The following is a 22,485-nucleotide window of genomic DNA, read 5'->3' as shown; positions in this document are numbered from 1 at the left end:
TCACACACTGGGGGGATTCCCTGGGAGACGGGCTTCTCCTCTGTTAATAGTTCATCTAGGTCACAGAGCGCAGTGACCCAGTGGGTATTTGGAGAGCTTTTGATGTTCCAAAGCTCTTCCAGCTCCAGATTCAGAGCCCCTATGTTTCAGCAGTTCTGTTTACTCCTGCAGAGATCCGTCCAGATAGGTGGGGTCATTGGCGGGCTGAGTTGTGAGAGGTAGCCCAGAGCAATTGCATCGACCACCACCACAGCTGGTCCTGCTTCCACAGCTCCCTCCCCTTTGTCAGAACTAGTTGAGCTGTGAATCTGTGTCTGTGGTCCACAGTTCTCAGAACAGCAAATATTCTATCCTTTTGATCTGACACTGCTACTGGTCAGTTTCTATCACCGGGCAGGTGGGGGCGGGGTGAGCTCTGGGAGGGTAGGGAGGGGGCGGCTATTCTCAGTGCTATGGCTTCCATTCTCTGCTCAGCAGTGAGGACTTAAACCACCGTTTTCAGCCTTCTTCCCTCAGTCTTTTCTCCGAGGTCTCTGCCGTGAGCGTTGGTTTCAGCTGTGTTATATGCTGCCCCCTCAGCCCTGTGGGCCATAAGCGGAGCCCTAGCAGTCCGAGTTCTTCCCTCTCCCACAGCTGCGGTAGTTCCGGGAAGCAGCGAGCTCGGAGCACTGAGCTGGTCTGCGTCCTGCACCCGCTCGGCTCCATCTCCGCACTTCTCCTTTCCCTCCTCCCCCTGCTCGCGCGAATCTCCCACCTGTAGGTGATTTCGGTAGTGGTCCTCTTCATGTTGCCTCTCTGCTGTGCAGGGAGTCCTTTGTGGAGTTATTGTTGTTCGATTCATTGTAAATTCCAGGGGAGCTTTACAGAGGCTCACCTCGTGCCTCCATTTTGATCCAGAACTCAGGTCTTGTTTTCTTATCCATTCAGCTACCCTGGGTCTTTTGATTGGAACATTTAACCCATCGACATTTAAAGTGATTACTGATAGGTAACTAGTTATTTCCATTTTATTGTTCATATTTATGGTCTTTCTTTCCCTCTTCTTATTAAAAACTCCCTTTATTTTATTTTATTTTATTTTATTATTATTTTTTTTTAATACTGGTTTGGTGGTGATGAATCCTTTTAGCTTTTTCTTATCTTAGAAGCTCTTTATCTTTCCTTCAATTTTAAATGACAGACTTGCTGGGTACAATACTATTGGTTATAGGTTCTTGCTTTTCATCATTTTGAATATTTCTTTCCAATCAGTTCTGGCCTGCAAAGTTTCTTTTGGGAAACTGAAATTCTTCATTTCAGTTTTTCTTTTCTTCATTTCTGACTGGTTCTTTTTTTTATTGTTTCTATGTTTGTGTGTGTGTGTTTGTGTGTGTGTGTGTGTGTGTGTGCATGTGTGCTTGCATGCACATGTGTACTTTCCATCTTTTTGTTGAAATTTTCAATAATTTCCTTTACCAACCTTATAACCATTGTTTTGAACTGTGTTTGGTAGGTTGCCTGCTTCCATTTGGTTTAGTTCTTGTTCTGGAATTTTCTCCTGTTCTTTCATTTGGGACGCATTTCTTTGTTTTCTCATTTTGGCTACCTATCTTTGTTTGTTTCTATGGATTAGATAGATCTGCTATGTTCCCCAGTATTAACTAGGTGGCCTTATGTATTAGGTGCCCTGTGGGGCCCAGCAGTCCCGTGTCCATGATCACCTATGCTGCATTCTCAAGGAGTGTCCCTTGTTTAGGATGTATGTGCTCTCCTGTTGTAATTGAGCCTTGATTGCTGTTGGCACGTCAGTAGGTGTGATTGACTCTCAGGCTGACTGGCTATAGGGTTTAGCTCATCTATAGCTTATGGGCTCCTGTGCAGATTGTTTACCCCATGAAGGAGGATTTGCCCCAGCAGGCTCTGGTGTCTGCAGAGACTGTTTGGGTGGTACTCCACTGTGGTCTAAAGCCAAGCTCTAGGTACTTTGGTTCCAGGGCCACTTGGGAGGGGGTATGGTGTGGGCCCAGGTCAGCCACTGCCTGTGACCATCCAGGGACTATCTGGTAGGCTATAAAGTGATATGCAGTTGGTGACTGACTGTGCTGGACCTAGAGGTGTGTGGCAGGGACCACACTGCAAACCGCAGACACTGTCACCTGTACAGAGCCTGGGATAGGTCCACAAATAGCACAGGGTTCCCTCAGGCCTGCTGCCACTGCCTGCTGCCCATAAGTCTCAGCTGCTGAAAGAGCCTTGGGTGATATGAGAGCTGGGTTAGGCCTGATGTCAGGGAGTCACCAGGTGGGGGCAAGTGGTATTCACCAGCTTAGAGCTATTCAGGAAAAATCTCAGAGCACACTGAGGCAAGCTGCTGCCTGCCTGAGACTCATGGACCCCTGAGAGTTGTCCGAAAAAGAGTGTAATGTGGGAAGGGCTGACTTTTGCCCAAGAAAATACCTAAGCCATTGAGTGAGATGGGTGGGGCTGGGTCCAGATTGTCACCAGGGTGGGGTGAGCAGAGTTCATCAGGCCAATGCAGATTCAGACTTAGCCATGTGTGATTGGGCTTAACACAGGAAAGATGTTGGCACCCGGATTGTTTTCTGGCAGGACGGTTCTACACTAGGAAAATGACAGCTGTCCCCCCATCCTTGTTCTGAATCCACAGAACTCAGTCTCTCCCTATATGTCTTGGATGCCTCCCATGTCACCATCCCTTTGCTGGATGGAGCCCTCGGAGAGTGCCTGCAAGCAAGTTTGTGTGTAGACCCTTTAAGGGATGTGTGGGTATCCTGCTGCCTTCTGTCTCACCTCAGCAGTTGGAATTCCCACTGTTTTTCACAACCAGATGTTGTGGGGACTCCTCTTACTGGTGTGGAACAGGGCTCCCTCAGTCCTCCAGGAGGGACCTCTATGGCAGAGATATCCCTCCCAATTTTCAACCACCACAGACAGGTGTGGGGAAGGCCCGTTTCTTGTCTCTGCCTTTCCTACCAATCTCAATGTGGCTTATTCTTTATGTTCTCAGGTTTAGAACTTCTGCTGAGCTAGACTTCAGATGGTTCTCCAGGTTAATTGTTGTGCAATTTAATTGTAATTTTAATGTCATGGGCGGAGTCAGGTACAGTGTTTATCTACGCCATCTTTCTCCCCTCCTCAAAAGCTTGCATACCTTATACAAGTTAGAGAAGAATCTTTTTTGTGTTTGTTTAGATATTTTGTTGGATTTTGCCATTTATTTACAAATATGCTATAATTTACAAATATTACTATGATCATGTTTGAGTATATACATAATAAAGTCTGTATTATATATTAACTTGAAATATGATTTTATATATATATATATATATATATATATATATATATATATCATGTATTATTTTAAAAACTTAGTTAAGGATTTCTATCTGAGGAGAAAGGAGGAAAATATAAATAATACATTCTCTCTATGGTATACATTTTTTAAAGTGAAAGTAAGTTTACTGCTTTCCTTAGAAACAGTTTGGGAATATAATAAATAAATTAGAAGGTATTATAGTTTGATAGCTAATTATCATTATTTAATAACATCATTATCTGTTTTTCATTAAAACATATCTTTTCATTTTTATAGATAAGAAACTATGGTGGGCAGACCAAAATTTAGCTCAGCTGGGAACCTGCAACAAAAGAGATGGAAGAAACCCTACTGTCTTAAGAAACAAGACTTCTGGGGTTGTTCATATGAAAGTGTATGATAAAGAATCACAGCAAGGTAAGTCACATTCTAATGAATTTGTGCCACCTTTTGTATATATAATGCTTTTTTTTTTCATATTATTTTCTCAGTTGATCAATTGAAAGTTCCTATTTTTTTTTGCTTCTAATATAAAAATGGAAAAAAGGCAAATGGTGCTTATTACTATAGAAGAAATTACTTTGATCTAAAGGTATACAATGAGGTTTCAAAACATTTGAAAGCTGACCAAAGAATCTTAATTTTTCAGGTCTTCAAAGAGGTCTTATCCAGTTGTTTATATATATATATGTATATATATATACATATACATACACACATATATATATACATATACATACACACATATATATATATACATACACACATACAGACACATGCACACATATACATATACTAGCAAAATATATGCAATATATAATTAAACCTGGAAACTGAATGAACTAGATGACTTCAAATGGATTTGTCAACATAAGGGTTCATATCCAATAAGCAGTGCATTGTTTTGCTCTAAGCATTTTTGTTTTTTGTTTTTCCTTGTCCAAATGGTGTGCGGTGAAATGGAGTGAGATAACTAACAGATGGTTTACATAGGTGGACTTGTCACATTGCCCAAATGACAATTAGATTAGAGATGCCAGCCAGTACAGCCCCACACCTGCTAGTTTCTTAGTTTTTGCTTCATGATGCATGACATCAGCAGAACCCCCTTTCTAGAAAAAAAAACAAATGTTCCTGTATTCTACATTTTTATGTTAGTCACTGCCATGAGACTCTCTAGCTTCGTGAATCTTTCTTCTTAGGAGAAAAATATTTGAGGAAATTTAAAGGGATTTTCATGTAAGGTCGTGTAGACCAAAGCAGAGAAGGGCATAGGTGAAAATAGTGAAACAAGGGGATCACCAACTTTGAAGACAGGTGACGACCATCAAGTAGTCAGGATTTGTTGGAGAGACCACTTGAGTGTTGTATCTGCGCATCCAGAGACACATGGGGACCTGATTCATGATTGCCTTCACTGTACAAAGCCAGGGCAAAATATTTGTCTTAATTCCTTTGTTGACAGAGGCAGCAAGAAACACATTTCTTTTCATGAAAAATAAATTTAAAGAGAAAATGGTTGCTTTAAAAAAAACTAACAATTGTAACCCCAATAAACTTTAATTAAAAAAATAAAATAAAATAACAGTCTAAAGTGATTACTGGGTTCCTTTCATGCTTGGGAAGACACCAACACCCAAAGTCTTTAGCACAGATCTGTATTTGTTGCCCGTTACTATTTTTTTTGTTTTGTTCATCTTTTATAATCATGAAGAGGGCTGTTTTCATTAGCAATTATGTAATGGAACATTTTCTGTATCAAAATAAATAACTTTACTGGCATTCAAGTCATGGGGAATATATTATTAGCTGGGAATAAAACACTGGTTCTCAATAAAATATCATGACCTTTTTTGGTGGTTTCAATACAATATACTTTTTGTATGTAAAAACACAGTACTATGATAAACTTTAGTTCATATTCTATAATTAATGAGATTATATATGAAAACACATATTAGAAAACACAGTAGAGAAAGAGATACTATATTTCCAAACAAGGCACTTAAAAACTATATTCTTTTATTCAAAATGTGAAAAAGCCCATGTTTTGTTTGAAATTGGAAATTAATGTAATATATATAATTTTTCCAGATACAGTTCCAATAAAATTTCTTGGAGGAAAAATATAGTATGTTATGCTTGGCTCACTCTGCTCACATTAACAAGATTTCCTTCATCTTTTAAAGATTTGATCCTATGGGTACAGTTGTGTATTCTACCCCCATGACAGTTTTTCCAGACTGACAAGGACCTCTAGTAGTTAGAAATTAGTGGTGTAATATGACTAAGCTTAAAATGCAGTGAAAATACTATTTTAACAGAAGAATATGCTGATAAAAGCATCTGTACTAAAGACAATCCCATTAACAGAATCACACCAGTTAGCTTAAAAGCTTCATTAGTATGAAATATGAGCAATTTAGAACTGTTTAAGGTGTTAACATTACTACCTCTTTGAAATTCAAAGTACAATTAGCTACTTCATTTATCATTTTTGACATAGATCACTAGAGTGCTGGGACTTCTCGTTAGTCAGGTGGACTTTTCTAGCTCCACTAAAGAATTGAGGCATGAGGTTTGAACATCAATATCATTATAAAATATTGAGCCGAGCTAGTATTTCTAACTTACTAGATAATCAGTAACTAAATTATTACTTTTAAAGAATAATAATTTTCCTATATCAAATCTATGTTTAATAGGCAAAGATACTTACAGTAAATAATGACTCATTTCATTTTCTTTTTACTTTTTTTCTCCTTCACTATCAATTTTCCCTTAGAGACTAAAGAAATGATACATGAAATGTGTTTTGATCTACAACATAATCTTTAACATAGATTAATTTTATTTATCAATAATAAAAATAATACAATATATATTGTCATTACTGCAATTATGTTAAAAATTCACAGCCCCAGAAGCTCTTTTTCTTCTTTTTTCACATATTTTTGATATTATCAAGGTTATATAACCCCTTATTTTATCTTTAATTTTGTAAATCTATCTCCCCTGATCTATTTTTCTTTACTTCTTCAATTCCCTTGTTTTCCCTTTCTCTATTTGATGTTTCTTCAAACTTTATAATTAAATGTCAATCTCTTTTTAGCTTTTCAGTCTTTACTGCTACCGTGTTTCCCCGAAAATAAGACCTACCCAGAAAATCAGCTCTAATGCGTCTTTTGTAGCAAAAATGAATATGACATCCAGTATTATATTATATTATATTATATTATATTATATTATATTTATTATATTATGTTATACTATATTAACTGGGTATTAAATCACCTGGTATAATATAATATAATACAATATAATTAATATAATATAATATAATATAATATAATATATATTATATATATACATACATATATACATATACATATATATATATATATATATATATATATATATATATGAATGACCCAGTCTGATAGTAAAATAAGACTGGGTCTTACATTAATTTTTGCTCCAAAAGACGCATTACAGCTGATTGTCTGGCTAGGTCTTATTTCTGGGGAAACATGGTAGTTCAAATAAATCTATATCCAAATGCATATCTCTATAGATTGTCACTGTGTTATTATACTATACGTTCACATGCTTTCTATAAAATAAAATATATTTATGTTTACAATAGAATTATTATAAATCTATGAATACAATCATCTCATTGTTAGAATAATCACAGATCTGAAATTTATTCTTAGTTTCATGTTTCATGTCAGTTTGAAAAAAAGGGGAATAAATCAATTAGTCTTCATTGGTTTATGAAGGAGATAAAGGTAATCATTTCAAAAGTTTGGGGCATCTGAAATCCTAGTATGTGGTCCTACGTAAGATGGAGTTCAGCATTGATTGAATTGGCTGCTGTAGGAAATGAGCAGATAATGTGGTAGATCTCCTGATGAGAAATCTCCCAAGTTGAGAGTATTTCATACTTCAAAAATGACAGCTCATGACAGGTTCGATTGAACAATTAAATCCCTTCAGACAATCTTGACTTCAGGAGATCAGAAATAATGAGCTGCATTGGTATTTTGAATTTTCCATAGAGCACTATTGAAATATAGCTTTCATCATCCTTTGTAACTCTCACTGGATTTACTGCACTGAATATCAGAGCTTGAACATCCAGAAAATGACGTTGCATATCCTAGAATAATAAAAACGTTGTAAAAATAGAATGCTTAATGAACTTATCGAGTAAGATTGCAAATTACTTAACTTCACACTGCCATATTTAATTAGCACATTGGGCCTAGTAAATTCAATGGAATGATTTTATAGAATGCCTACCTGTGATTACCTGACTAATATTTGTCATTGTTACTACTTGGGAATAAGGAGAGTTAACATGTTAATTAATTAGGGGACTCCGGGGATATACCATAAATATATTTTATGAGAATTATGTTCCTAGGAATTGCAAAATTTATCTCCTTGATTTCAAAAAAAATGTGTGTGTGTGTGTGCGTGTGTGTGTGTGTGTGTGTGTATACACATATATACATATACCTCCTTTCTTTTAATGGCATAATCTTTGAGTTGAGTTAGTAATTTAATTAACAGCTATATATTTGACACATTTGGTTAAGGTATTCTTGAAAAGAAAGTAACTGTAGAGTTGAAGTGCAATTTCAAAGTCAAAAAAAGATTTTCTGGTTTCTGTGATCTTAAAATATTACAAAGGTCTATGACAGTATTCATAAATAACCAATTTCCTTTTGCTTTTCTGTAATTATGAATCTTCTCGTGTATCTCCTGTTATGTTAAAAAAAGCAATTTATTTTTAATTTTATTTCTATTGAGATATAATTGACATTCAACATTGTGTAAGTTTAAGGTGTACAATCTGTTGTTTGGTACATTTATTTGCTGCAATATAAGTACCACTGTAGCATTAGTTACTATCTCTATCATGTCACATAAATATAATTTTTCTGTGTGGTGGTAATGATTACGATCTAGTCTCTCAGCAACATTGAATTGTATTCACAGTTAAATTGATAGTATAAATTGATCATAGTCCTGTTATCTAATCAGTATGCTGTGCTTTTGATCTCCATTTAACTTTTTTGAAGCTGTAATCTGCTTTTTCAAATTATTTGAGATAATAAAATATGATACCAACCAATATGGAACAGCTACATTTAGAAATCAACAATAGCATAGATATTTGTTCAAATTATTAATATTGAATGATGCTCTTTATTTTTCTTGAATTGTATTTTTCTTTTCTTTGTTTTCCTTCTATGCAGGCAGCAATTCCTGCCAACTAAATAATGGCGGATGTTCTCAACTGTGTTTACCAACATCTGAAACTACTAGGACTTGTCTGTGTACCATGGGATATTATCTCCAAAAGAACCGCATGTCCTGTCAAGGTATCAAGTTTTGAAAAATCTTAGTTCTGATGCATTTACTTCATCCATGCTCATGTTAGGCAACCAGTCAATTAAAAATTAGAAAAGAAAATCATATTGTTTGTTACTAGGCTAATGCTATATTACGTAGTATCATATATGTATGATTTTTAATGTTTTAATGTAAAATATTTAAGTATCACTGTTCTTGTAAAACTTTCTAAGAATTTAGTTAATTTCATGAACTACAATTAATCAAACCTCTAACAAAATCCAGTAGAAGCTACCTTCAACATGAAAACAGGTAAAAAGCAGTAGTTGATTGGCTACAACTACAATCTAATTTGAATTTAGTTTGTTTGAAAGTTAAAAAAAAAAAAAAAAAAAGTATGTCTACTTTGTTTCAACTAGTTAAGAGAAAAGTACCAGAGAGAATGTGAGTTCTCAGATTTGTTTAACTGAGGGAGAAGAGTGCTGCAGAGGACTGGGAACTTAACAAATCTAGCTTCCTATTTCTTCTTTTGTGGACTTTATTTCTATTATTCCCCAAAAGCTCTGGTTCTAGAATGACCTTTTTATCCAGTGATCATAACTTAAATCTATTGAAAAAGTTTCAATCTTATATAAGAAATATGTATGTTCATAGTGTATTTTATTTTAAATCAAATATTTCTATGGCACTTATCTGCCAGGCATTGCTTTAAGTACCTTAAACCCATTAATTCACATGATCCTCATAGTAACCTTGGGAAGAAGGACTCTTTATTTCTTCTTTTAGAAGTTAGAAAGTTTATTTAAGAAGAGAAACACTGGCAGAGGAGTTGACCCGGGTAGAGTCTAGAGCAGACAGCTGCCGGAAGAAGGTCTCTTAGTATCCTTATTTCAGAGATGAGGAAACTGACGCACAGAGAAGGTAACTAGCTTGCCTGGTTAGGAAACGATGAAGACAAAGCTAAACCAAGGATGTGCTGGTTTTCACAAGAACATCTTTCTCTCTCTCTCTCTCTCTCTCTCTCTCTCTCTCTCTCTCTCTCTCTCTCTATATATATATATATATATATATATATATATATATATATATATACACTTTCTAACCTGGTAGAAAATCCATAAACATCAGCTATCAAACTTTAGTACATACTTTTGAGGCTAGAAAAGCAAGATCTTAGCAAAAAATAAGCCTTAATGTGTTTATAGTATTCAAAAGGATTTAAGAAATCTACCTGTATTCGAAAAGTAGTAGTGATATAGTTAGTTATCTAAAATCGAAATAGATTTTCATACATAAGCAGATGCCTGGGCTTTAGAGAAGGGGGTGGATTTGGTTGTGGAACTGGTTATGCTTCCAAGTGTTACCTACATCAGTGTTTACTTGAATAAGGTTCCCAGACCGGTAGCATTATCACTGTTTATTAGAAATTCAAATTATCAGACCTCTAGGATGGGGCCCAGTAATCTCTGTTTGACAAATCCTCCAGGAGATTCTGATGCATGTTCAAGTTTGAGAATACTTAATCTACCTACCCTTTAATTTATCAGAAATGTAGTGTGCCACAAAAAACAGTGGGGGGTGGGAGGGCTAAGAACTATTTTTATGAAAGAAATTTAGATTGTTAAAAATAATGTTAATGAATGATTCTAATATTAAGTATTCGTTTTGGACTATTTTATTGTTTCAAGAGTTTTGCGGGTTCTTTATATTAGTTTCAGGTGTACAAAATAACACGATTAGACATTTGTACCCCTCACAACGTGATAACCCCAAGTCTACTACCCATCTTACACTGTACATAGCTATGAACAATACCACTGATGATATTCTCTATGCTGTACTTTACATCCCGTGAGTATATATTGAACTTTTTGTTTTTTGTTTGTTTTCGATTTAGGTATAGAGTCATTTCTTATGTACTCTGTTCATGAAGGAATCAGGGGAATCCCTCTGGAACCAAGTGACAAAATGGATGCTTTGATGCCTATATCAGGAACTTCATTTGCTGTAGGAATAGATTTCCATGCAGGTAAATAGCTTTTTATTTATAATTTATGTATAATGTTTTCACTTAATTTATTAAGCATGATGGAAATGTAACCTTTCCATCTGTACTCTGATAATTAAGATAAGGAAAAAGAAAGCAAATTAGAGATGCATTTTTAAGCCTAACGCAAATTGTTGTAAATAACTTTTGCCTGAAAAAAAAAAAAAATCCTGTAAAATTTTCCTAAAGTTTAGCACTTGAATTGCAAGTGCAGTAAAATACCATGAGTAGTTTCCGGCTGTTTCATTTTTATTTCTCACTCTCTCTTTTTTCCCCCAGATAATACTTTTACTTTATCCAATGAAATATAAAGATATGTAAGCTATTTTGATGTATTACATAAAAACATGATCAGCATATGCTTATCTTATATTTTAGCATATGTAGTTGCAAACAAAATCCAAATAATGGAAACAATTATAAATGCTAAGCCATTTAAAATTACTTTTTAATACAGTATGTGTCGTTTTGGAGTCAGATTTTACCTTACCTGCTTGTTTTAGCAAACAAGTAAAAGAAAGCAGAACACCAACATTTTTCTATGCCTAATAAAAATGTATAATTGGGTATTGATGGTAGACACTTTCAAAATTTATTGAAGTAAACAAGTTTTTTGTGCTAATTGCTAAATTCAGACATCATGTAAGTATTCAGTGTGCCTCTCTCACAATATTTGGATTTATTATTTTACAAATGAGGGTTTAAACTTATAAAACACATTTCTCCACCTCTCATCCAAATAAATCATAATCATCCTGAGTTAAGGTTTTTAGTGTTGAAGAACTACATGCATGTTACCGGTATTTTGTGTGTCTGTGTGTATTTATAAGGACTTGATTTTATCTACTGTTAAAACCAAATAGTTCTATGATTTATAATCTTAGATTTATAAAAAAATATAATCTTAGATTTATAAAAAAATCCTAAGCATCTGCTTGTGGGCTTCTAGTAGTAAGCTTATATTTCTCCCCATATCCAATATATTTTATTTCATCATGTGTTAATTAAATTCTTGGATACAAATTAATGAATTGCTAGGGATCTTAACAAAGGGTCCAAAGATGACTTTTCTTAAGTAAATTATTTTGTACCAAATGTTTGGAAACACATAAAAACAAACTTTCTACTGTTTGTAAAGGGGCTTTCCCCAAAAGAAATACAGACAAATGTATTTTATTGAGGAATATGTTAATTTTGCCAAAATCACAGTATGATGTTTTTGATTAAGCAAAGCTGTTCAATCAAATTTTATTTCATGGAAGGCTCATTAACCTACTATGCATAATCTGCCCTGGCTCTTATATATATGCATCTTATTCTTTATCATTTTATTATATAGTATTTGGTAAGTACAAAACTAAGAAAATTTGAACTTCTTGAAAAGATTTGTGTATATATGTATATATTTTTACTAAGTACACACAATCCCTTGTTTTAGCTGGTATCACATATTTGATTTTTGAATGACTCCGTAATAATTTTTGAAAGTATTTGGTAAATTTCCACAAGGTCCAAATATTAAAATAAACATTTGGTCTCCATGTCTTGATTAGACCATTAGTAAAGCTCTTGTTTATTAAAGGTAAACTGATCATTTGTTTGTGTTGAATCCACTTTTTGAGATTTTATATTGGCTCTGAAAGGTTACGTTTCATATAATGTGCTGCAATAGAGGATTTTTTTTAATTTACAAAAAAATAGACTTCTCCGGTTTTCAATTCTCCATAATTATTAATATCATAATAAACTTATTTCAAAGTAGCTTTGAAATAATCATGTGTTAATGAAATTCTTGGATACAAATTAATGAATTACTAGGGATCTTCACAAAGTGTCCAAAGGTGACTTTTCTTAAATAAATTATTTTGTACCAAATGTTTGGAATCACATAGAAACAAACCTTCTACATTTTTTTTAAAGGGGCTTTCTTAAGCCCCTTTAAAAAAATGTACAAAGTTTGTTTCTACATTGTTGGGGTAATTGGTTAATAACATTATAGAAGTTTCAGTTTTATAATTCTATAATATATCATCTATATATTGCATTGTGTGCTCACTACCCAGAGTCTGGTCTCCTTCCGTCACCATATATTTGACCCCCTTTACCATCTTTATCCTCCTCCATCTCCCCTCCCTTCTGGTAACCACCTTACTGTTGTCTGTGTCTATGAGTTTCTTTCTTTTGTTATTTTGTTACTTTCTGTTTTATATCCCATATATGAGTAAAATTACATGGTTCTTATCCTTTTCCATCTGACTTATTTCATTTAACATGATGCTATAAAGATCCATCCATGTTGTCTCAGATGGTAATATTTTATCATTTTTATGGCTGTATAATATTCCACTGTATATATGTACAATTTCTTTATCCAATTATCCATCGAAGGACACTTAGGTTCATTCCATGTCTTGGCCATCATGAATAATGTTGTAATGGACATTGGAGTACATATATCTTTACAGATAAATGTTTTCAGACTTTTTGGGTAGATACCTAGAAGATGGATTACTGGGTCATATGGTAATTCTATTATTAATTTTTTGAGGAACCTCCATATTGTTTTTTATAGAAGCTGCACCAATTTACATTGTATGAGGTGTCCTTTCTCTCCACAACCTCTCCAACACTTGTTACTTCTTTTCTTACTGATAGTAGCCATTATGACAGGAGTGAAATAGTATCTCATTGTGGGTTTGATTTGCATTTCCCTAATAGCTGGTAAGGTTTTGCATCTTTTCCTATATCTGTTGGCCATCTGTATGTTCTTGGAGAAAATGGTCAGGTCCTCTGCCCTTTTTAAATTAGATTTGTTTTTTGTCGTTGTTGAGTTGTATGAGTTCTTTATATATTTTGGATATTAGCCCTTTATTGGAGGTATCATTTCCAAATATGTTCCCCCATTTGGTTAGTTGCCTTTTTGATTTGTTGATGGTTTCTTTTGTTGGCAGAAGTTTTTATTTTGATATAGTCCCATTCATTTGTTTTTACTTTTATTTCCCTTGACTCTGGGGTGAAATTCACAAAATCCCCTCTGAGACCAAAGTTTATAAGTTTAGTTCCTAAGTTTTCTTCTATGTATTTTATTGGTTCTGGTCTTATATTCAATTATTTAACCCACTTTGAGTTGTGTGTGTGTGTGTGTGTGTGTGTGTGTGTGTGTGTGCGCGCGCGCTCTCGTGCTGTCAGAGCAAGCAGGCAAGAGAAAGAAAGAGAAGACATTCAAATTGGGAACAAAGAAGTAAAAGTGGCCCTATTTGCAGACGAAATGATTCTATGCTAGGCAAACTCTAAAGACTCCCCCAAAATACTATTAGAAACAACAAATACAGTAAAGCTGCAGGATATAAAATCATTGTGCGAAACTCTGTTGTGTTCCTATATACTAACAATGAAATATCTGAAAAAGAAATGAAGTAAACAATCTCATTATCAATTCGTAAAAGGGATAAAATACCTAAGAATAAACTTAACAAAGGAAGTGGAGGACCTATACACTGAAAACTACAAAACATTGTCCAAAGGAATTGAATAAGACACAAAGAAATGGAATGGTATTTTGTGTTCATGGATTGGAAGAATTAACATAGTTAAAATGACCATATTACCTAAAGTAATATACAGATTTAGTGAAATCCTCATCAAAATCCCAATGGCATTTTTCAAAGAAATAGACCAAAAGTCCTCAAATTTGTATAGAACCACAAAAACCCTAAATAGCCAAAGCAATACTGATAAAAAAGAACAAAGCAAGTGGTGTCACATTCCCTGACTTCAAATTATACTCCAACACTAAATAATAAAACTAGTATGGTATTGGCAGAAAAATAGATGGACAGACCAATGGAACAGAACTGATAGCCCAGAATTAAACCCATACATATATGGGAAACTAATTTTCGACCAAGTAGCCAAAAACATACAATGGAGAAAGGAAAACCTCCTCAATAAATGGTGTCAAAGTAGTTTTCTTCAGAAGAATTACCAGTTACTATTTATAAATTTGTATTCTTCATATTATGCCTGCCATATTACTAAATTACATTCCTAGAGAGCAATTACTTTTTAGAAAAATCTAGTTTTTGTTTTAAATGTAAAGGATGTAGTGATATGGAAGTCATATAAAATTAAAATGTCCAAGAATTTATTAAAATCTGTATTGCTAATCAGAAACAAAATTGCAAAAATTGTTTTTAAATCAAAGAGGGTTAGAGACGGAAGGGTCAGTAAAACATAGTATAGTGCGGAGACGCCATGTTTTGCAACAGATAACTTGGATTCTAATACAAGTTTAATCACTTAACTAGCTCTGTGATCTGGGGGAGTCCACTTAGTTTTTCTGAGGCTCAGTTTCTTCTCTTTTAGGGGTCTAGGAATATTTAGATCCATGTACACAAATTTTTGGCACAGTGTCTGATATATATGGTGTGCAGAAAATAGTAACAATATCTAATAATGGAAAATAACAAATAGCATAAATTAGGATAGACAACATATATTTATAAAAATGCCTTGGGAGCTATAGTAAACTCATAATCAGTAAATATTTTGTTTTCTGTTCTTTTGACTGACACTATATTTTCTACTCAGTTATCTGTGTATGACAGAAGTTGTTTCTTAACTTCTTGGGGACAGAAATAGAGTAGGTTAATAATTTTCGCTAGTGAAGTGAACCTAATAATGATAATGAATAGTCTGTAGAGCATATACTTAATATTAAATAACATCAACAGCTATTTGAAGTGATTAAATGTAAACCTAGGAGGCTAGCAGACAGTGCTCATCCAATAAATCAGCTAAATACCAATGATCATGGTGGTGGTGGTATCAAGAGCTCTCAACAACTTCTCCACATATCTTTTGTGCTTCCATCTATTTTATAGTGTGATCCTTTGTTAATTGTGCCTCATGAAAATATATTAGAATCAGAATAAGTGTCAGCAACTTGATTTACGCGGATATGATGCGAACGCATAGACAATATACAAGCTCTGTGACTTTATAGAGTAAAGTTGCTTTGGGGAGGAAGCAAGGAGAATAACTGGATTACTCCTGAGAGAGGTATAGAAAACAAGTTTTGACATGTAAACCTCATTTTACTTTTAACCAAGGCTTTTGTGTTTTATCAGATTATAGGTTCTTCCTCTATTAGTTCTCTTTGCAGACATTTTAGTTCCTCTTCCTTAATTAATTACATTCACTTCATTATCTCATTGATGACATAATCCCTACATTAGGATCAATCAAAAATAAAGGTGATGAAATGAGAGGCACAGTTGCCCCTAATTCTGCTCACTATCAGGAAATGGCATGGAAGATCACTTGTTAAATATGTCTGTCATAATTTACGTAATATTAACTCATTACCACAATTTACAGGGATAAACATATTGCTCAAACTTGTACATTTCACGAGGGTTAACATATCTGAACTTTGCTGGGGTTTGGTCATAATGAATCAAAATTGTCTGTACTAAAAGGATTTCTTACACCAGATGGAGCAATTCTGGATACTTCCCATACAACAAAAGAAGACCCTGTGGCTAGATTGAAAATGTTCAAAGCAGTCATAACACTTCACTGGAAAAGTCCCATTGCACTGGAAAAGATATTAAGCTTCAAAAACCTTTTCCTGATGGGTGATAGTCCTGAGGAATGGTTATTGTATTTGATGCTTTAAAAGATATGTTTTAGTTAGGAGAAAAGACTTCAAAGCAAAGCCCGCTGCTCCATTTAGTAATGTGATCTTCAGTAAGTAATATGTTATTCAGTTCCCCACCAGTCTTGGGGTATTTATGACTTTTTTTAAAAAAAATAATAATTACATAATAAAAATTACTTGAACAGATAACTTTCTACTGAGAGAATAAGTACCTGAAATTTTCAAGTTTATATTATTTTTCATCTTTTTCGTCTTTTGTTTAAATTTAAGTTATCCAACTCAACGTTAACAAATGATTACTATCTGTTAGCTGTAGAATATCACAGCTAAGTTGCTCTGCAGGGTAAAGGTAACAAGGAATGGTTTCTGAGGTAATGGAGGAATGAATCACCTGTAGAGACTTTTTTTTTTAGATTGCATCAAAGGATCATATTCAAATGTCATTTCTCAGCACTCACTGTGGAGAATATTATAATGCCATTTTACACCATCATGTAGTGATCTGGTTATTAAGACAATACAAACATTGAAGGAACATGTTAAAGAACATAAAGCTGTTAAAGTCTATAGAATATGTATCACCAAGAGTAAACCCTAATGTCAACTATAGATCCTAATCTAAAGCTATGGAGGTGTCGATATAAGTTCATAACTTGTAACAAATGCACCACTCTGGTGTGAGTTGTGGATAGTGCAGGAGATTATATGTGTAGGAGAGGAAAGGTTATATGGGAGCTCTCTGCTCAATTTTGTCCTGAATCTAAAACTGCAGCAGATAGAGATAGAGATAGAGATAGAGATAGAGATAGAGATAGAGATAGAGATAGAGATAGAGATAGAGATAGATATATAAACACATATATATATACACATATACACACACATACATATATACATATATGTGTATATATATATATACACATATATACATGTATATGTATATATGTGTGTATATATACGTGTATATATATAAATAATGCACATGAACACACACACACACACACACACACACACACTGGGTTGCCAAAACAATGCATACATATTTTAAGAAAGGAAAAATCTGTATTAAAATTGTAATACTCAATATATACTGATAACAAAAGATGAATACAAGTCACGCTTGACTTCTGCAATTACAAGAGGTCCTCAAAGTGGTTACCATCAGCATCCAGACACTTCTGATTATGGCGAACTACTGCTTGAGCAATGACCAAAGTGTCCACTTGTGTACATTTTTTTGGCACCCTTGGTGTGTGTGTGTGTGCGTGTGAGAGTATGATATATATACATATATATCATACTATTGTATGTATGATATGTATTTATATATACATGTCATACGTATATATACTATTATATATGTATACATATATATAATAGTGAAGGAGACTGTGTAACAAATTATCATTGCCCTATTGATGCAGTTGAATGTTAGCTACTCACAAGAAAGACTCTCTTTGTAGTAGTCCCACAACATTTACATTTATCTTTGAATGTTAGAAAAGAGGAACATATAATAGCTTCTAGTAGCATTCCTTCATGTTACAGATAAGGAAACTGGAACCCAGAGAGATCCAGGGGCTGTGTAGTAATGGACTATCCTATTTCTAATTCTTTACACTATACCATCTTGTATTTATATGCACTGAAACAAAATTTTATTTAGATCATTGTTGGCCTCACTTGATGAAACCACATTGCACTTCTGCAAATTTGTGCTGGTAGAAGATCACATTTTATTTTGATTTATGTGCTTAATCATGTAACCTTAAAAATAATTTAATAATTGAAGCAGGTAACACTCAAGTAATTCTCTTGTTCGTAAACCTGAAGATTTAGAAAACAGCTATTTACTAAAATTTTCTAGTAATCACTTTATTGTCAACCAAGGCCACAGAAGAATTACAGAAATAATTTTATATCAGTAGCAGCAAAAGCTTAAGAAATATAACACTGTTGCTTAGGGACCCTCCCCCCCTTTTTTTCTTCCAATTTTATGAAAACCATTTCCTGGGCTGCAAAATGAGTTTTTAGGCCTCTTCCATTTCCTTTTTTTTTCTTGTGACAGTGAACCGATACTACTTGTGCTGCCATTTCAAATTTGCTCCAAGACTATATTTTCAAATCATGTGAACAATGTATGTATTTGAAGATAGTCACATCCAGTAAATCTTTCAAGATGTAAAGTACTAAATATTACAAGAAAACAGCAACTTTCCAACACTACCTGGGAGTCCATTATATCATAAACATACATAGAATAAGGTATTAAAGGTTAAACAAATTATTGGACATATCTCAAATTTTTGTTGGGATCATTCCTGAACTCAAAGCATAAAAACAAAATAAAACAAACAAACAAACAAAAACCAAACTTCTCTTAAGCATCTGTATTCGTCAATAGATAAATTGAAACCAAAAGCCCCAGAAGTTGTTGTTTCTTCGTTTGTCTTGTTCTTTTGTTGTTTTCAATTTTATATACCACATATCAGTCAAATCATATGGTTCTCGTCTTTTTCTGTCTGACTTATTTTGCTTAGCATAATAATCTCAAGATCCATTCATGCTGTTGCAAATGGCACTATTTCAACATTTCTTATAGACACAGACAATAGTTTAGTGGTTACTGCGGGCAAGAGGGGGAGGTTGACAGATGAGTGTAAAATGGATCAAATATATGGTGATAGAAATAGAACTGACTCTGGGTGGTGAACACACGATGTGAGACATAAATGATGTAATACAGAATTGTACACCTGAAACCTATGTAACTTTACTATCAATTGTAACCCCAATAAACTTAAAAAAAAAAGTGGGTACACATTGATGACCCTATAAGATTAAAGTTTTCCTCAATTTATTTGGGTTATATATTAGGTTCTCTGTTACTGAGAGAATCACTTAAGCAAGTCTCATGAAACTTCTTTCTCAGACAGCACTCATCATGAAAGTGAAATGTTCCAGCAGCAGCTCTAGACTAATTCACATGAAACACATCCATTATGTTTGGGTACCTTCCTTTTTCTATCTCCTGCGTCACTATATGCTGCTCTATTTCTTTTTGGCTGCTCAGGATTCTCTTTAGTAGAGCTGCTTTCACATCTGATGCTCTGATGGATTTCTCTACTCTTTTCCTTATCAAACCTGAGTTACCAACAACCCTAATCTCAAAAAGTATAGTTACACTAATTCACAGTAAATTATTAGTAGCTGCTAAGAGATTGACAAGTTATTTTACTAAGTGTGTTTAAGCAAAAGCACAGTAGCTTAACCCAACACCATAAATCCAACTAAGGTTCCATTAGAGATGTGTGAATAATGTATTTTTATGGATAGGTCAATCTTTCGGGTGTTTTTCAAATTACTCTATACTCTGACTCTTAGACAGTAGATTGGTAGCTGTTTATTCCCAGAAACTCAGCCTGAATATTCTGACAGGTTAAATGATAATGAAAAGGTCTCCTTTAGCGCAGGTACATTGATACTATTAGTATTGTTAAGTGTAACTTTAACATCGAAAAAGTGTTTTCTCTCCATTGTGTGAAAACCAAGGATCTATTAGTCCATGTTTGTTTTTGACACCCTTTAATTAAAAAAAAAGAACAACAACAACAACAAAACTATGGTTCAGCTTCTGAGATTGTTGATGATTAGTTTTAATTAAGTAGCCAATGTTCTAGCTAATAGAGAAAAAGGGAAATTTTGAACTGGTCATAAGCAGTGGATCTTAAATTCCCTTTCATCATTTGGCCTTATTTTTCTCCAGAAGCAGTGAGCAGTAAGTGGATCCATTGGGGGACTTTAAAAGAAAAATAAATAATTATTTCTATAAATTCCTTAGTATTTCTAGAACAAGGAGTTCACTGAAGTAGAAAGCCTAGACGTAAGACTAATTACCTGCAGGTTTATTAGGAAGAGGGAGTATGGAAGAGGAAGAAATTAATACAACATTATCAAAAAATCTTAATATTTATTAAAGACTTGCTACATTACAGTGATAAGATTTGAAAAACTATGTATTTATGTCCTTGAATTCATCAAAATAATCTGTTGGGGAAGATAGCATTTTTATTTTAACAATGAAGAAAATGGGTTTTGGAATGAGATATGGATCCTGAGGAGATCTGCTTGCTTTGGGATGCCCAAATTAATTTCAGAATTCAGAATTTGCATTTTTGTTTTTATTTTTGTTTTGTTTTTTCCATTAAAATTTATTGGAATTACAATGGTTATTAACGTTACATAGGTTTCAGGTGCACAATTCTGTAACACATCATCTATATATCACATTGTGTATTCGCCACCCAAGTTTTCCTTCCATCACCAAATGTTTGATCCCATTTACCTTCATCTACCACCACCCTCCCCTCTTACCCTCTGGTACCACTAAATTCTTGTCTGTGTCTATGAGTTTTTGTTTTTTCATTTGTTTGTCTTGTTCTTTTGTTTTCAGTTTTATATCCCACGTATCAGTGAAATCATATAGTTCTCAACTTTTTCTGTCTGACTTATTTCGCGTGGCATAATAATCTCATGATCCATCCATGTTGTCGCAAATGGCACTATTTCATCTTTTCTTATGGAAGAATAATAGTCCATTTGGTATATATACCACATCTTCTGTATGCAATCATCTATTGAAGGACACTGGTTCTTTCCATGTCTTGGCCACCATAAATAAAGCTGCAATAAACATCAGCGTGCATACATCTTTATGGATAAATGTTTTCAGATTTTTTGGATAGATACCCAGGAGAGGGATTGCTGGGTCGTATGGTAATTCTTTTGCATTTGGGTTGTTGCCCTTGAGATTGACATTAGCCATGAATTGAACAACCAGTAGTGGAGTTATGAACATCAGATCCCTGATAATTTCATAATGAGAATTGTTATCCTATTGCAGTTATAACTGGGAAAGAAAATTGACAGGCAATATCAAGTCTCAGGGTTGAGGGTTATGATGATACAGGTATAGGATTGCCCATGCTAAATTTAGGCACAGAAGATTAAAGGTCCAGTCTCATCTGAGAGGAGAGTGAGCAAGGATGATGATGATCATCATCACCATCATCAAAAGGAGGAGGAGAATGAGAAAAAGACAGAAAACATTTTATTCCACTATGTTTGCATTAGTTATCTATTGACATATAACAAATTACCGAGATTTAGCAATTTAGAGCAACAAACACTTATTATCTTATAGCTTCTGTGGTTCAACTTAGGAGTTTCATGAGGCGTCAGTCAAGGTATTTGCCAAAGATGTGGTCTCATAAGAAGGCTCCATTTCCAAGTTCATTCATGTGGCTCTTGACCAGATTCCATTCCTTGTGGGCTGTTTGACAGAGGGTCATAACGTATGACTGACTACTGACCTCAGTTTCTTGTCATGTGAGCATCTCCATAGGATAATTCACAACATGGCTGCTAGCATCTCTTAGAGCTAGTGAATAACAAAATGAGAAAGGGCACCCAGAATGGAAGCCAGACCTTTATAACCCAATCTCAGAAGTGATATAGCATCACTTTTGGTACATTCTGTTTATTAGAAGCTAGTAAGTAGGTCCAGCCCATATCAAAAGGGAAGGGATTAGAGAGTCTGAATACCACTTGGTGGGGATCATTGGTGGTCACACTAGAGGCTATTTATGAAGATATTATAGATGTTTTATCCATATTATCCCCATATATTGTTATGTAAGAGATTCATTTTGATGATTTATTTGGGTTATTATCAGTGATGCTCCTTTGTGGACAGCTTCTGTATTCTAGTGCAAACCAAGTGAGGATGAATTATTGTGAAGCACCAGGACCATGATCTTGATCCCATTTTTGCCTCCAACTAATAGTAAGCCTTGGGTACCTGGAGAAATCCTCTAGGACTAATAATAATAATAATAATAATAATAATAATAATAATATAAATCTTAAGTAATCTGCTTAAGGCTTTACAAATAAAATTCAGCAAAGTCAGTATATATATATTTCCCAAATTCTAGTTTTCTTCTTTCCTTAAGGATCCTTTTTTTGGTGTTTAAATTTTTTTCAATTATAATTGACATGCAATGTTATATTAGTTTCAGGTGTACAACATAG

General features: G+C 34.1%; 1 protein-coding gene across 4 annotated transcripts in view; it reads left to right on the top strand.

The window, feature by feature from the left end:
- The window catches only part of LRP1B (LDL receptor related protein 1B), a 1,805,568-nt gene that overhangs the window by 1,280,890 nt on the left and 502,193 nt on the right, over positions 1-22,485 (top strand). For all 4 annotated transcript variants that reach the window (XR_012497488.2, XM_074335779.2, XM_074335774.2 and 1 more), the window contains exons 33-35: positions 3,596-3,736; positions 8,587-8,712; positions 10,581-10,712. Coding sequence is in view for 3 of the 4 variants with exons in the window: in XM_074335779.2 (XP_074191880.2) it covers positions 3,596-3,736; positions 8,587-8,712; positions 10,581-10,712 (399 nt within the window). In the remaining variant the exon portion in view is untranslated. The remainder of the gene's footprint in view (positions 1-3,595; positions 3,737-8,586; positions 8,713-10,580; positions 10,713-22,485) is intronic.

The sequence above is a fragment of the Rhinolophus sinicus genome, chromosome 17 (genome assembly GCF_057876585.1).
Source record: "Rhinolophus sinicus isolate RSI-liver-muscle chromosome 17, RSI-T2T, whole genome shotgun sequence".
Taxonomy (NCBI): domain Eukaryota; kingdom Metazoa; phylum Chordata; class Mammalia; order Chiroptera; family Rhinolophidae; genus Rhinolophus; species Rhinolophus sinicus.
Note: the sequence above shows the minus strand (reverse complement) of the source record. Positions and strands in the feature narration are given on the sequence as shown.